Source organism: Hipposideros armiger, unplaced genomic scaffold, assembly GCF_001890085.2.
Source record: "Hipposideros armiger isolate ML-2016 unplaced genomic scaffold, ASM189008v1 scaffold_23, whole genome shotgun sequence".
NCBI classification, from domain to species: Eukaryota; Metazoa; Chordata; class Mammalia; order Chiroptera; family Hipposideridae; genus Hipposideros; species Hipposideros armiger.
The window spans coordinates 5,711,238-5,727,287 of record NW_017731373.1 but is presented as its reverse complement, the minus strand read 5'-3'; the positions used below and the strand labels follow the sequence as shown (position 1 = coordinate 5,727,287).

General features: G+C 41.6%; 1 protein-coding gene across 1 annotated transcript in view; it reads left to right on the top strand.

The window, feature by feature from the left end:
• The first annotated feature begins 40 nt into the window (after positions 1-40).
• MPP4 (MAGUK p55 scaffold protein 4) overlaps positions 41-16,050 on the top strand; it is a 41,124-nt gene continuing 25,114 nt past the window's right edge. The window contains exons 1-11 of the mRNA XM_019635614.1: positions 41-127; positions 4,444-4,555; positions 5,409-5,530; positions 7,491-7,568; positions 9,771-9,851; positions 10,981-11,112; positions 11,756-11,837; positions 13,029-13,114; positions 14,638-14,709; positions 15,158-15,354; positions 16,017-16,021. Of these exons, the coding sequence (XP_019491159.1) occupies positions 4,477-4,555; positions 5,409-5,530; positions 7,491-7,568; positions 9,771-9,851; positions 10,981-11,112; positions 11,756-11,837; positions 13,029-13,114; positions 14,638-14,709; positions 15,158-15,354; positions 16,017-16,021 (934 nt within the window). The 5' untranslated portion in view covers positions 41-127; positions 4,444-4,476. The remainder of the gene's footprint in view (positions 128-4,443; positions 4,556-5,408; positions 5,531-7,490; positions 7,569-9,770; positions 9,852-10,980; positions 11,113-11,755; positions 11,838-13,028; positions 13,115-14,637; positions 14,710-15,157; positions 15,355-16,016; positions 16,022-16,050) is intronic.

The window sequence follows — 16,050 nt, the reverse complement described above, 5'->3', positions numbered from 1 at the left end:
GATTAAATCAAAGCGGATGTGCAGAGATTTTACCTAGAACAGGGAGGCGACTGGCAGCTAATACCTCACTAGTATTTCCCCTGAAGCTTTTCTCTGGATAGGAGCAACATAGCATGTTCACAATCTTGTAAGTAAGAGACCCTGCCAAATGATCCTTAATTACCAGAGAGATCTGCAAATCTGTGCCCCTCAGTTTTTAATAGCGAAAGATGTAATTCTGGGCAATCTGATTTAAATGGTTTAGTTTCATTGTAACCCAAATTATATGGAGAATTTTATGATTTTGATAGAGATTTTGCTTTGAGAAGCCATTTTTAAAATATGGAATAATGAGTTGTCATGGAGATGGAATAAAATTGAGTATTTGTCCTAGTCCTAATCAACAGCATTTTGACCCAGAAGAAGCCAGCCATTTTTGTATGGGCCATTTCTTGTTAAGTTTTCAAGTGCTTTTCAGGCTTTGTCTAATAGCATTATTTTGAAAAAGGAGCATAATAAGAGTAGAAGGTGTGGCATTTAATAATTACATTTGAAAAACTTCATGGAAATACTGATTTTTTAAAATAATGTTTAGGACAAACTCCTCAGGAGTCAGTAACACCAATGCAGCTTCTAACTAAGTTAATGATAGAACTGGCTATCCTTCCTGTTACTTAATTAGTCCAGAATTGCATGTGGTTGGGTATTTAATGTAACGGCCTCAATCAAGAATTCTTGTTCTCAAGACAGTAGAAATAGGTAAGTCTCAACTGACAAGATTGGTCAGAAGTCATGAAAAGGAATCCAAGGAAATAACATCACAGTCTTTTGCCAGACAGCTAGCATCTTTCAGGACGAATATTGGAAACAAAAGAGGAAAACTTTTGATTTTACTGCTTGTTAACTCTGCATAATACCTCTTTGAGTGTCAGATTCCTTGTCTGTAAAATGAAGGCTGCCTTTGATTATCTCTACACTCTCCTTCAGCCCCCAATTTCAAAGTTTGATAGTGAAGAAGGCTAAAGTCAGTATAAGCAGACTGAGGAGGTGAAGAAGGGACAGGCCTCTGGAGTCCAGCTGCCTCTCACCTCAGGATTAATGTCTCAGCTGCTCTTGAACTTGCAGGGGGTGTCAGCCTTTTACTTCCATTTCTTGGCCTCCGGTTTCCTACTTCCCAGTAAGCCTAGGAATTCCAAGTGTTTGCTATGACCCAAGCGCAGTTTGAGCTGCTGAGGCTACGGCAGTGAACAGGACAAACAAGGCGTCCACTCTAACCCTCTACAGACATGACCCACATAGGAGCTGGACACTGACCAATACATAAGAGAATTGTGAAGTACAGTAAGTGCTCTGAAGACAATATACCACAATAGTTTTTTGAGCCACCTGGAGGGAGGGAAAATCTTTTTCTGAGGTTTTCTATGAGTGTTTATCTTAGGTGGGGCTGCTATAACTGGTGGGAACTGGAAGTCTAAGTTTAGGGTACCAGCATGGTCAGGTTCTAATGAGGGCTCTTTCTGGCTTGAAGACTGCCTCCTCTCTGTGTCCTCACATGGTGGGGAGAGGGGGGATGGGAAAGAGAGAGAGAGAGAGAGAGAGAGAGAGAGAGAGAGAGAGAGAGAGAGAGAGAAACTCTTTGGTGTCTCTTTTTGTAAGGGCATCAATGCCATCATGAGAGCCCCACCCTCATGACCTTGTCTAAAGCTGATTATCTCCCGAAGTCCACATATCCAAATACCATCACATTGGGGATAAAGCTTCCATATATGAATTTGGGAGAAAACAATTCAGTCCATAGCAAATTTGTCACAGAACCCTCAGGGATAACCAGGCAAGCAGTTTTTAGCATTCACCCAAGTTGTGGAGATGAAAATTACTGTTTATGCTGAGAAACTAGTCAAATAGGCTTTTAAAAATACATGCATGAGTTATCCGTGTAGCCCTAGAGGTGGTGATAGCTTTTTTAGAAGCTATTTTAATAATTAAGATTAACTGTAGAAACCACAGTCTATTTGTAAAGCATCCTTACAATAAGCTCATGTAGGGAATCTACTCCCGAGTGACCCAATCGGCTGTGGGTAGGCTTAGTAGGCACACTTGTTTGGGTATTAGATACGGAAGAAGCCCACCTTATGATGCACAAACTGCTGGCTTGTTTAATCTGTACTGCCTCACCAAGGATGTATGATTTGTGAAATGCCCTTTGGGTAACAGATTTTAAGAGGTGGCCTGGATATGATGGCTTGACTTAGACAAACCTGTGCACTCTGACTTTGGTCTGTCTGGCAAGCACTCCATCTCCCTTTTCAATTCCCTACCCTGAAAGTGCTCCCCTCTAGGGAGGAAGATGAATCAGTCATACATGCAACTGTTGTGCTAAATGGTTCAATAGAGGCTCAGAAATTAGAACGCAGGGAAAGGCAGGGTTGACCCTGGCTCAGTGGGGGTTGGGCAGGGTGGGTGGTGGTTGGTAAGGCAAAAACATGATACCGAGTTTTGGTAGAATCTCGGAAATTAAAATACTTCAGTGTGACTAGAAAAGAATGTGTGCAGGAAAGTTGTCTAAAATTCCGTAACAGCTTTCTGTGTTGCTCTTCTCACTGCCTTAGCATTTAGAGACAACATAATAATCTGTCTTTTTCTAGATTGCTTCCCTGGCTCAATCTACAATCTGTCTAGATTCTAGACAGTGGTCCTCAACCATATAAGGTTCAATACACCAGTTTTTAGCAACTAATTTGAAATGTTCCTTTAAAACAAAACCAGGTTAATCCTTTATTACCGTACTGTAATAAATGCTGTTGGCACCGTACTCATATCCCCTCAGTCCTTAAAATTTTGTTGCACTCCGGGCTGACTTAGAACTTCCAGCATTTGCACTTACTATCTGAAAGTATGCACGTAGCCGACTGAAGGTGCCAGAAGTAATGCGCTCTGGGAACAGCCCTCCACCAATGACTGGCAGCCCCCACTCTCTTGTCCTTTGTTCCCTATGGGCTTAAGCTCCAGTTGCCCACAGTGGTTACTCACTTGATACACCTTTTATTGTGTTTTCCCCCTGCCCTATCTTAATAGCCCACTTCTCTACTTGTGTTTCTTGGGATTACTGTTCAAACAAATCATCTCCCTAGAATCCTTGCTCTGTGTCTGATTCTGGAGGAAACCAAATTAAGATACTTATCTATACAAAACTTTAAAAAATCCATATACATAAAAGGAGAAATTAAGTAAATGTAGTTGATAAGACATTGCATGTTTCAATATGTACATATGGAAGATCACTACATATAATGAAATAATGTTTGCACCTATAAAAAATCCACCAGGGATACAGCAGCTTTGAATGCAGACACAAATACAGCCTAGTCATGGTGTGCTGTAACGACACCCTAAATACCGTGAGTAGCATTGCCATTAATGACATGATTTTCTGAAATGGTAAACAAGTTGATAAAGTCTGAGCAAAACAAAGTAAATTAATTCCTCAATTGTGCCGGTAGCATCCCAGAAAATGCAATGTATATTAAAACTACAAAAATACTTTGTATTTATATGTGAAAAAAAGTTGGGCTCGAGGCTCAGATAATTATAGAGGTGAATGGTTTTTTTTCCAGCAACATGAAAGTCCGGTGGGATACTTGAAGGTTATACAGGCCATGATTCTTCAGTGTGTAGGGCAACTTCTGGGAAACTTACTCAAAGAACAGTAGGCATATCCCCTTTGCCCTGTTTCCCTTAAGCCCTTCCCTATCCCACCAGCTGAAATGTGGATGTGATGGCTGGAACTCCAGCCACCATTTTGGAGCAGGAAGATGAGAAGCACACCACACCCTAGGGTGGTGGAGCAGTGAGGGAAAGAACCCATTCTCTGAGAACTTCATGGAGCAAGGTTGCCCTAACCCCCAGGATTGTCTCTGCCTCTGGACCTATACATGAGCAAGATATCAAAATCTACCCTGTTAAGCCACTATTATACTGGGTCTCTGTTTTTTTAAATTAAGTCTACCTAAAGCAATATAGAAAATAAACTCCAAGAGTATGCCTCAGCAGTAACCCGTAACTCTTGCAACTGTGATCAGTGCCATGAAGAACCGTAGGAAGCAAGGAGAGGGAACGGGGCACCTGTGTGCATTCAGACCAGGGAAGGCTCTTTTGAGCTCTGAACGATGGTAAAAGCAACTAGGTAAGAGGTGGGAAATAAATAAATATAGCACTACCACTTGTTTAAAAAAAAAGAGAGAGAGTGTTTTATGAAAAAGTAGTTTTCCCTTTCACAGAGCTAGGAATGGTTAATTTAGAGAGTAAGCACCACGGTGCAAGAATTCATTTGATGTGGATCTCAGTGTGTAGCTCAGTGCCTGACTTGCTCAGTAAGTATTGTTGAAAATATATTTCAATGTGCTGAGAGCTGCATGGCCAGTATGATTGAGTGATCTATGTGCTGTCTATTGATCTGCTCCTTAGCTCTGATTCTTTCTGGAAGCTCGGGCAGAGAGGATGATACAGTCAGACAAAGGAGCGGGTCTGCCAGACGGGAAAGGCATGAAGCAGTCTACGGCATCCTATCCAGAGAAGGGTATGTGGCGCCAGGTTTCTTTGTCTAGACAAGAAAGTTCTGATACGAGTAATATCATTCTGAATCTGTGATCCAATGAATGGGCATAAATTCTGATAGATTCACTGTGATTTCTATGAGGAACTTGTCAAACACTTTGAGGGTCCTACTATATCTATCAGAGATAAGTCTAAGCAATTTTCAAGGCAGGAAGGAAAGAAATTGACACAATGAATTCAGAGCCTTTGTGTTTTCCTGCCCCACAATGTTTTAATTAAACTTAGCACTTCATAACTTGTTCACATTCAAAATATCAATGCAGCAAATAGAATTTCTATGAAAACACTTGTAAAAAACATCAAGCATTTACTAAAATCCGTTCAATTGCTTTAATCAGTGGAATCCTGAGATTTATATTAAAAACTTACTAAGAGTTAGAATTTTTCAATAACACTTTCAATAAGAATTTTCAGAAAAGGTAAAGACAAACGACTCTCTGTTTGAATTAGAGAAGGAGGATCCAGAAAACAACTAGATAATTTTGGAATAAGCCGAAGGCTGGTAAGATTGAGGAGGGGAAAGCAGTAATGGTTGCATAATATCTTACATCTGTATGCTATGACCTATTATGTCACCTAATGTTATGGGAAAGCTAGTGTAGTCTCAATTTGCCACAAGGAAAATGGGTTTCAGAGAGGTGAGTGACTTTTTTGAAGTTCACAGGTAAGTGATAGATTAGGGTTTAAATCCAGTGTCATCTCCGCTGCTCATGAGCCCCTGAGGCACATCCCAGATGACTTGTCTGTCACATGCATACCCGCCTTTCCTTCCACCCCCCACCTGACACCCTGTCCCTGCCATCTCTCTTTGCTAGGTCTCTCCCAAATCCTGAGGCTTGTGCTGCAAGAGCTGAATCTGTTCTACAGCCGGGACATGAATGGAGTGTGCCTCCTGTACGATCTTCTCCACTCCCCGTGGCTGCAGGCTCTGCTAAAGGTGAGTGCCCTGGTGCTTAGAAGACTTTGCTTACTGTGGGAGCAGCAAATACTTACCCAACATTGTGCTCGTCAGCTGGCAGGAAATTTCAACTTGGAAAAAGTTCTTAGAGGACAATTCTCAGAGAAGAGCTACACAAACCTCTTAGCTTAGGAAGTAATTAAGGTAGGTGCCAGAGAATATGGGAGCTCCTTTCTTTCCTCCTGAGGCCCCTGGGATCACAAAGCCACCAAAGCAAATGGCCATGGGCAGCACCCTTCCCAGTCATCTACAACCCTTTGTTCTTGAAGCCAGCTCAGGACAAATAAAAGAGCTTCTAAAGAATGATTCCTCTTTGTTTTTCAAAATCAGGAAATGAGGTATCTACAGTTCTGTTTAGTAATCTTAAATGTTTCTTACCCTGGAGATTTTTTCTTGTTAAATAAAAATTCGGCTGAAATTTCACACAAGATACAATAGCATCTACTATCTGACTATAATCTTGTTCCTCTGAACAAATGTTATTATTAAGAATCTTTTGAAGTTATTTTTTGGGATGTGGGTGTTTTCTTCACTTAAGTGTGAAATGTGGTCAGCCTTGTGATGCATGTTAATATTATTTTCTTTAAAATAAGAGAAAAGTAGCAACTTGTTTAGCATGAGCAGAGAAGCATTCCTCACAGCACTTGTTTTAAAACACCTGATTTCTTTATTCATTTATCCATCAATGAACACTTAGGTTGTTTCCATATCTTTGGCTATTGTGAATAATACTGCAATGGACACAGGGGTGCAGACATCTCTTTGAGACAATGATTTCATTTCCTTCGGATATATACCCAGAAGTGGGATATACAAAGGAGTATTATTCAGCAGTAAAAAGGAAGGAAATCCTCCCTTTTGCCACCACGTGGATGGGCTTTGAAGGCGTTATGCTACGTGAAATAAGTCATACAGAGAAACGTAAATGCTGTATGTTCTCACTTACATGTGGAATGTAAAAAAGCTTGGAATTCTTAGAAACAGAGAGTAGAATGGTGGTTGCCAGGGCTGAGGTTAGGGGAAATGGGGAGATGTTGGTCGATGGGTAAAAGCTTCCAGTTATAAGATGAATAAGTTCCGGGGATCTTATACAGCATGGTGACTATAAGTGCCTTGCCCTTGCTCACTACTGGAGGCTGTCTGTGCTTTGCACTCCCAGCATCAATTCATCAGCCTTACTTCCAGGGAAACTTGAACTTGACACTGAGGTAAAGGAGGGAAGTGCCGTCATCCCAGATCTGGATGGAGGAAGGCTGGGCTGAGCTGGTCTCTTGGGTCTTATTTCTGGATGCATGAGAGAAACTATACTCATAAAATAACATTAAAGGGCTGCACTGAGGAGCTAGGCAGGCTTTGATGTACTTGGCCCAACCCTAGATCTGGGTGTGGGAAAAAATTCCCAATGGTCAGCGGAGACAAAGTGGAAATTTTTATACATGAACTTGTAGTGGAGAATTCAAGGAGGAAAGGAAACCAACAAAAGATAAGAGCAGAATACAAATAAGAATAAAGTGTGCCCGGCTTTTTATTCAGATCCTTTGGTCAACCCTGATCCTAGAGTTCATGATCAGCTCAGCTACCCAGCCAAGGTCCTTGCAGGTCTCTGGCCCCAAATCCCTATGGGTCTCAGCCCTGGAAACCCCACTCTTACTTTGTTTAACAAAAGTTGAAGTTTGAATTTTGTTTATTTATGAAATTAGTTGGGGAAGATCAATTTCCAGTGGCATCCAATCAGTAATTAAGTCTATGAAGCATTAGAAGCACCAAACTGAGCTCATTTCTCTTTGACAACTAGACACACCTGCTAAAGGCCGATGCTCATGCTGCTCAGCTGCTTGTGCCATTGCCCGAGCTGTTTCTTCCCTTGGAGAGCCTTGAATCCCAAGTGTTCACCGTCATGTAATCAGCATGTCCTTCTCACACCATTGCCCTTCTGCAGGTTTATGACTGCCTCCAGGAATTTCAGGAAAGGAAACTTGTTCCTGCCACACCCCACGCACAGATGTTATCCTATGAGGTGAAGCATTTTTTAATCCGCAGACTAGTAGAGCTTGAATGTGATGCCATTTTACTTACTGTGCTAGTTTAAATGAATTAAAAGCTCTAACGGAAAAGTTTGATTGATGATTGTGTGTCTAATAAGTGTTTGTAATTGAGCTTTAATAAAAGGAAGAAAATTGGCCTGCTATCTCCCCTAAATGAAAACAAACAAAAAATAGCAGGTTTAATGTGTATCCATTTCTCTCTTTTTTCTCCTAAGTGGTGGATTCAATTTATCTATGTAAACTGGGTAATGTTACAATAATGATTCCACAGTTTATAACTCTGGCTCGACTCTTTTCCTGAACTATAGACTCATATCCAACTGCTTCCTCCCCACCTACTCAGATATCTCATGGACCCTCAAACTTAACATGTCCCAAACTGAGCTCCTGATCGTCTCTGTCCCCAAAGCCACTCCCCTCCCAGCCTTTTCTATCTCAGTAATGATCTCTTTGTTCTTGTAGTGCTCAGGTAAAAAATCTTTGGGGTAATCTATGACTTTCTCTTTCTCTCAGACCTCATATCCAATCTGATGGCAGATCCTGTCACCTCTAATTTTAAAATATAACAGTGATTTCACCACCTCCACTATGCCATCTAATATAGGCCATCGTCATCTCTTATGTAGATAATTGCAGTATAGCCTCCTTCCTGGTCTTCTACTTCTACTCTTGTCCCTGTGGTCTATTCCCAACACAGCAGCCAAAGAGATTCTCTTTAAAGGCGAATCAAATCATGTTACTTCTCTGCTCAAACCCTTCCAATGACTTCCCATCTCAGAGTGAACATCAAAGTTTTTACATAGCCAAACAGAATGTAGCCCCCGTTACCTCTTTGACATCTCACTCACTGCGCTCCCCCTTGTTCACTCTGCTCCAGCCAGATTCACCCCTTGCGATTATTTGAATCAGACATGCTCCTGCCACAGGCCCTTTGCACTGGCTATTCCCTATGTCAGTAATGCTCTTGCCTGTATGTCTGTGATTTGCTTCCTCATCTCCTTCCAGTCTCCATTCAAATGTCACTTTCACACTGAGGCTTTCCTTGGTCATCCTATCTAAGATTGCATTTCCCTCAGAGCACTCCCTATCTGCCTTCCTTGTCTTATTTTTCTTCTTAGCTCTTCTCACCATCAAATAAAACTATTTCTTTTACTTACATATTTTATTTATTGTCTGTGTTTTCTCACTAGAATGTAAACTCTGTGAGAATGGGGATGATTTTTGTCTGCCTAATTTACTGCTGTAGTTCCATCTCTCAAAACAGTGCCTAACACACAGTAGCTGTTCAATAAATATTTGTTGAATGGATGAATAAATGTAATCCATTTTATCATTATTTATTGCTCAAACCATATTAAAAGAAATAGAAGGACAAAAGAAGAAGAAAAACTCTACCCTCAATTCCAATAATCAACAACTCAAATTGTTCTCACATGTACCCAGAAAACACACACACGATATTTTGTTCTGTTGCAATCCTAGTGAATGGAGGTAAAGCTTAGCAAACTGCTTGCTTTCATTTGCCTGTGTATAATGATACTCGACTGCTAAAGATTCGCAGGGCTGATTAAAGTTTTGAAAGGTCTTATGTCCTATCAGAAATCAAGTTTACACCTAAACTACAGCAAAGAGATCAGAGTTTATTCTGTTTAGCACTTTCCCATTACAACAAATATTAAAATTGATAATCAAATGATAAGCCCTAAAATATAAATTGCTATTCCCATTTTCCAGTTGAAGACTGGCACATCCTGTGAGATTAAGCCACCCAAACTCTTCAGGTATTTGAGCCTGTACCTGGAGAACTCAGATACCTTAACCTGCCTATAAAGCATTCACATTAGCAAACAGCCACGTTAGAGCCACCAGAGGGAAATTGCCTTGGTACAAACAATTTAGAAGAAATTGCCTTCCTTTAAGCTTGTGATGTGCCAGGACTGGGGCATTGGGCTTTAGATCTACCCCAAATCTTGGGCTGTACATGGTATAGTAAAGTTCAATGCATAAGAAAGGATCCTAGGCCTTGAATATAAAGATGAAAAAGAAGACTTCAATAACCGTGTTCTTAGGTCAATATCATGCTACTTAACATATCTGTTTCCCAGCCTGGGCGAGGTTAACTAGGTGATAAAATTTTTTTTTAATTTCACAAGGTATCTTTTTTCACCAACCAGGTAGTGGAGATATTACATGCGACCTCTAGCTCTCCTGAGATTCAAGAGCTGACACAAATCCTTCAGGCTCCACATTTTAAGGCAAGTGCTTGCTAAAATAGACAAGATATGCCTATCTGGCACATAGACAAAATGGGGAAGAAGAACGGTGATAGAAAATGTGCTCTCTGAATAGATGCTTGATTACTGTACATGGGTGACCAACAGTTTGTACTGAAAAATGTGGGACTCAGATGTGACTGGCTCACTGTTGTCAGTCCCGGAGTTGAGCCTGATATATTTATGAGAAGACATCCAGAACTTTCCATGGTGTTTTATTTACCCCCTGCAAAGCCATTATCCCTCTAAAATTCTGGGGCAATCAGGGTAGCATCCTTCCTTTCCATTTGGGACTATTTTAAGCTTTGGATAAAGTGTGTGAAGGTATTTGGAAAATATAGTATAATGATGATTAGCTCTGTGGGAGATGGTGGTATATGAAGAATATTTGATGGTAGAACCGAAGCCTACCTTTTAGTACTTACAGATTTTGAGATTATTCTACCAACAAATTAGAACTTTAAGAGAATGTCTGCATTTGGGACAATAGAATTTATGAGTCAAAATTTTTAGTTCACAAGATATCCCAAGAGAATTTTCTCTGAGTTCCAATGAAGACCTGCCCACCAGTCTCAGGCAGGGCTATAGAATGACTGCTTTCCCATCTCATGAAATGAAAAATTTAATGCAATGGGTCATTAGTAGGAACTCTTTGATCATATCTTAAACCAGGTGGGCCCTTGGGTGTCACTGGCAAATGAAACCAGCAAGATGTTTAGACTACTGCCTCCGTTTTCTGCCTCAATTAGGGAAAAAAATATTGGAAAAGTTGTTTTTTAATTTAAGATCATAGAAGCACTATGGATTACATGGGTTTCCAGGAAACGAAAAAGTGACAGAATAATACATTTTAGCAGAAATCCAAGAATATATTATGTATTGCTTAACCCTTCTGTGTCTCATTTCTTTATCTGTAAAATGGGTTCAATAAATGTACCGCCTCATAGAGTTATCCTGAATATGGAGTTAATCCACATAAAATGCCTAAAACTGTGCCTGGCATGTATGTGGTGGTGGTGGTTGTATGTGTTACATAATATGGAGTCACTATCTTCTAGATGGGAGTGTCCTATGTGTGACATTTGTTCACCTTTCCCTTCTCTGTTCCCAGGCCTTACTCAGCGCCCATGACACTGTAGCTCAGAAAGATTTTGAACCCCTTCTCCCCCCACTGCCAGACAATATCCCCGAGAGTGAGGAAGCAATGAGGATTGTTTGTTTGGTGAAAAACCAACAGCCCCTGGTAAGGAAATTGTTTTATCTTTTCATTTAGAAATACACCAGGGTTAATTGTGAACTATGTTATCTCTAGTAGTTACTTGGGTGATATTCTTGTCTGTGGTCACAGATATAGTCTGAGGCATTCAGAAAATGTGAGGGGAATTCATGATAACGATGGCTAAACTGTATCTTAACAATTTTTGCCTGTGATTTCAAATACATTACATGTTGTAATATTTTCATGAGGCAAGATTTCTGTTTAGTGTGTTTTTTTTTAAAGAGCTGTGAGAGATAAGACATATATTTTATTATTTGGCTCTCTGGCATGTACATGTATTTCACTCAATTCCAATGTATTTGCCTAATTTTTTTTTCCTCCCTTAATGGAAAGCTAAAGAAGGCATTCATTTGACTTTCTAAGAATAGTCCCTTTGACTAGGTTGTAGTTGTGGGAGCTTTCTTTATCTTTGAAAGGATCTAAATATTCTTTCATGTCTATGTTGTTAGATAGAGACCTCAGGAGTTCAAGGTTGAATGGCCTTTTCTTTTTGATGGCATGCTATGGCCCTGGCTGGGGACCATCTGAAAGACCAGAGCTACATTGAGTGAAGCCACCAGAAAAAATGGTCATGTAAGCTAAAAGAGGGGTTTCGCTCTCTCCCCAGGGAGCTACCATCAAGCGCCACGAGATGACAGGGGACATCCTGGTGGCCAGAGTCATTCACGGTGGGCTGGCTGAGAGGAGTGGTAAGCTGGAACAGCAGGGTGCAAAGTGGGGCCAGAAAAAGAGGAAACCGTTGATTGTTTAGTCTTCTTTCCAGGGAAAACCCTCTTTCCTAACTAAGGTCAGGGTTTTAATAAGTTCCATTTCTTGGTTACTATGAAGACAGGAATAAATATTCCAGAGAAATCCCATTCCCCTCCTTTATCAAGTCCCTCCATTCTAGGCATCAAACTAATGTTTTCTCAGTTTACATTCTTGTGGCAACCTAACAAGTTAAGTATTATCATCCCATTTTATAGATGAGGAAACTGAGGCTTAAAGAGATTAAATAACTAACTTGCTCATGGTTACACAGTTTGAGTCGGGGTTCAAGTCCAGGTCTGCTTCACCCTATATTCCCAACTTTCGCTCTTCACTTGGCCCTTCTGCTCTCAAAAAAGGCATAGCTCTTCCCTACCCTGCAACACCTTTTGCTGCCCCTTTCTACCAGAGAACAAGGTGTCCTTCCTTTCACTGCAGAGCTTCTGAAAGGAGCAGCTCTGTCCCTGCTGCCCCAGTCCTCACTCTCCACGGTCCTGGAAACCTGGCACAGAGTTTTACCCCAACGTTCTTAGAGTAATTCCCCCAAGGATTTCCTAGTTGCTAAATCTATTGGCCCTTCTTCAGCCTCACTTTTATTTCTGCTCTTCCAGCACAGCTGATGTTACTGACCATACCTTTCCTGAAATTTTCGTCACCCTTGGTTTCTGGTCCATGACATCCTCCTGCGTCTTGTCGACTCACCTTGACAGTTCCGCTCTTCTACCTCATACTTCTCAAGGCTTAATCTTAACCCCCAAGTTTCTCCACAGTTTCTCTTTGGAAGTATGCCTCATGACTCTGACATCTTTATTTTTAGTGTTATCTTCTTACCAATGTTCTTGTTCCATGTTACAACATCAGGTTAGCAAAAATAAAAACATCACCATCAGTTAATACCCAGTGTTGGTGAAAAGGTGGAAAATGCATTTCTCATGCACTTTGGTGGTGGCGTAAATTGGAATAAGGAGTTTGCTTTATTATTGTTGTTGTTGTCATTATTATTTCACAATAAATTTTAAAATGTTTGAGCATTCCTGGGTTACTGAGTTTGCTAAATAGCTTTGGGATAGCTACCTCTATTTTTTTGCTCATTTATTTGTACCCTTCTTTGTTTTGTGTTCCTGTTTGCCTAGGGTTGTTATATGCTGGAGACAAACTAGTGGAAGTGAATGGAGTTTCAGTTGAGGGACTGGACCCCGAGCAAGTGATCCACATCCTGGTAACAGTCTCCTCTTTGCCTTCTTCTTGACTCAGTGAAGGGCAAGGCTGAACTGAGCCCGTCCAGCCCACGGTGTATGCACTGTAATGTGAGGGGGACTTGGTCCCTCTCTGCAGCTTTCTCTGTCCAGGTCCCTGATCTTGTCTGTTTCTGTGTGGCCGTCCCCCATCCCCATCACCCCCAGAAATCTAGCCCCTGCTGGGAGACTTCCCTTCCCGAGCTGCTCTTTCTGCCTCAGGAATACTGCCAGGCTCTCTGGTTGCTCCACTGGAAACTGAGCCGAGGTGGGCAGAGTGAGGCTGTGGAGGAGAGTCTGAACCTGAGCAAACCACCTCTTGTTCCCCGAACATTTCTGTACAGCTGAACTCTGCTTAACAGCCTCCTTGAGGTAGTTTAGGAAAGAAGTCACCAGAGGGCAGGATATGGGGAGGGAGACATCCTTGCTGGACCTGCCACTGGCCTTGGTGGTTTGAACTGGGGTTTTTCTGACCTGATTATATGAGCCTTTGATCTCTGTTAGGTCCCCATTCTCATCCTTCAAAACATTACCTGACTCACGCAGTCCAGCTGTCAATAGCATAGCAGCATGCCCATCTTCCACCGCAGGCACACCCCAAGTGTGGAGCCTGATATGCTATACAGTCAATTACTGTATATCATGTAGACCAGTGGTTCTCAAACTGAGTCTTAGGGCAACTCTAGATTTTCATATGCCTCTGAGACTCAGATGAGAGGTGGTATTATAAGGCATACACCAAACACCTAAATATTTTGCCAACCGCTGCTATAAGGTTCTGTGTGGTATATAAGATACTACAAAGGGAGCTTAGAGTACTGTTACTCACAGACACACATATTTCCACCTCAGTCCTTCTGGTGCCAGCTATGGAGTCGCCCGAACAACGGGATTGTGATATTCCTAAGAGTGAGAATAAGGTTTTGTTCATCTCTGGGTCTCCAATGTCTGTCACAGTGTGTGAAACAGGAGGAATCTTACCTCCCCCATCAGGCTGAGAGTTCCTCTGTCTCCTCCATATATTGGGGGCTCCCATTTTTCACCATTAGCTTGGAAGCTCATCAGTCCCTCCAGAAGATTTGGGAGCCCCTCATCTTCCCCATCAGCCTGGACTGTCTGGTACAGAAACAGATATTCAGGAAATAATTACTGACTGAGGTATAAGGAAGGAAAGTCAGACCGAGAGCTCATCTCCTTCCCCAATGCCTGTGGGAAGAAGACCTTGTTGAGTGGGGTGGGCTTGGTGGCAGCAAGACAGAGGGTCTCTGGGAGAGGCCAGGCTTTAGTGCGGGTTTTAGCAGACCAGACTCTGGAACGCCACAGCAGGGCAGAAGCGGAGCTAAATTTCTTCTCCATTTCCACTTCTGGGTGGTGATACTCAGCTGTTGCACCCTTGTAAACGTCCCAGTGGAGATGTCACACTGAGTTGTGACTCCACGTGCTGATGAGCCCCAGTAACCCAATGAGCTCTGTGATTTCTCATTTTTGCCTCTTTGATGTTTTTTAGGCCATGTCTCGGGGCACTATTATGTTCAAGGTGGTTCCAGTTTCTGACCCTCCTGTTAATAGCCAGAAGATGGTAAGAATTTACTGAGCCTTCATGCTCACACACAGTGAATCCTCAAATAACAATAACAGTGACTAAATATGTTGTGTTATACTACTGTTCTCTGTAATGTGTTGAATATTTGTTCAATACTCTATTGTATATTTTTTAATACTGATGACATGAGAGGCAAATGAGTAAGTGGATACAATAAAAGGAGATGGGGTACCAAGAAGTTAAGAAGTAACATCAAGATGGTGAACAGTTGAGTTAAAAACTTCTCAGAGCTAAGAGATTCTTTTTCTTTTTCAAAGTTTTTTTTTTGCAACATTTAGACTCAGTTCAAGAGGCAAGTTCTCCTTTACCGTGAGGATGAAGAGGAAAGATATGAACAATAGATGGAGGGGGAGAAATGATTTTAAGCCTTGATTACCCATAGGCAAGGGTTCTTCTGATGGTGCCTTTATGCACCTACTGTCAGGTGTACATTCGTGCCATGACCGAGTACTGGCCCCAGGAGGATCCCACCATCCCCTGCGCAGATGCCGGGTTGCCCTTCCAGAAGGGGGACGTCCTCCAGATTGTGGACCAGAATGATGCCCTCTGGTGGCAAGCCCGGAAAATCTCAGACCTTGGTACCTGTGCTGGCCTAATCCCTTCTAACCACCTTCTAAAGAGGTAAGAAAAAGTTATCACTCCTGGACTCACGACTGAGCCATCAGGAAATAAAATGTTTTCTCAGGCTTCTATTATTGCAGTTAAGATGAGATGAAGAGACATGAGACAGGCAGATGGACGAACACACACACTGGTTTATAAATCCAAATGTCAACTTGTCCATATGCCCTAAGCATCTTAAATACCAAGGGGATTGGAATAATCACATCAGCTAGAGAAGAGGGAAAACACATGGGAAATGAAATTAAACTTAAAACTGTAGTCCTGATTCCCTGTATTCATTTTTAAAGGCTGAGTTGAAAACTCAGTTACTGAATCTCAATCTATCACCCTCACTTTTGTGCTACTGAAGTCCAAGGGAGTGAGTCAAGATAGAAAGAAGATAGAAAGAGGTCCAAGGCTCAGCCAATGTTAAGAGATCAAGAAGAAAAGGAACCAGCAAAGGACACTAGGAAAAAAAGGGAGGTCACTGGTGATCCTGATAAAAGGATTTTTAGTGGAGGGGTGGGGCCAAAATCCTAGTAGAGTGAGATTTGAAGAAATTAATGACAATGAGTGTGGAAAATTTTTTGAGATATTTTGTTATAAAGCAGAGCAGAAAAATGGAGAAATAGCGAGAGGGGAAAGTAGAGTGGTATAAGAATTTTTTGTTTGTTTTTTAGATGGGGTAAATAATGCTAGTGAGAATAATCCAGC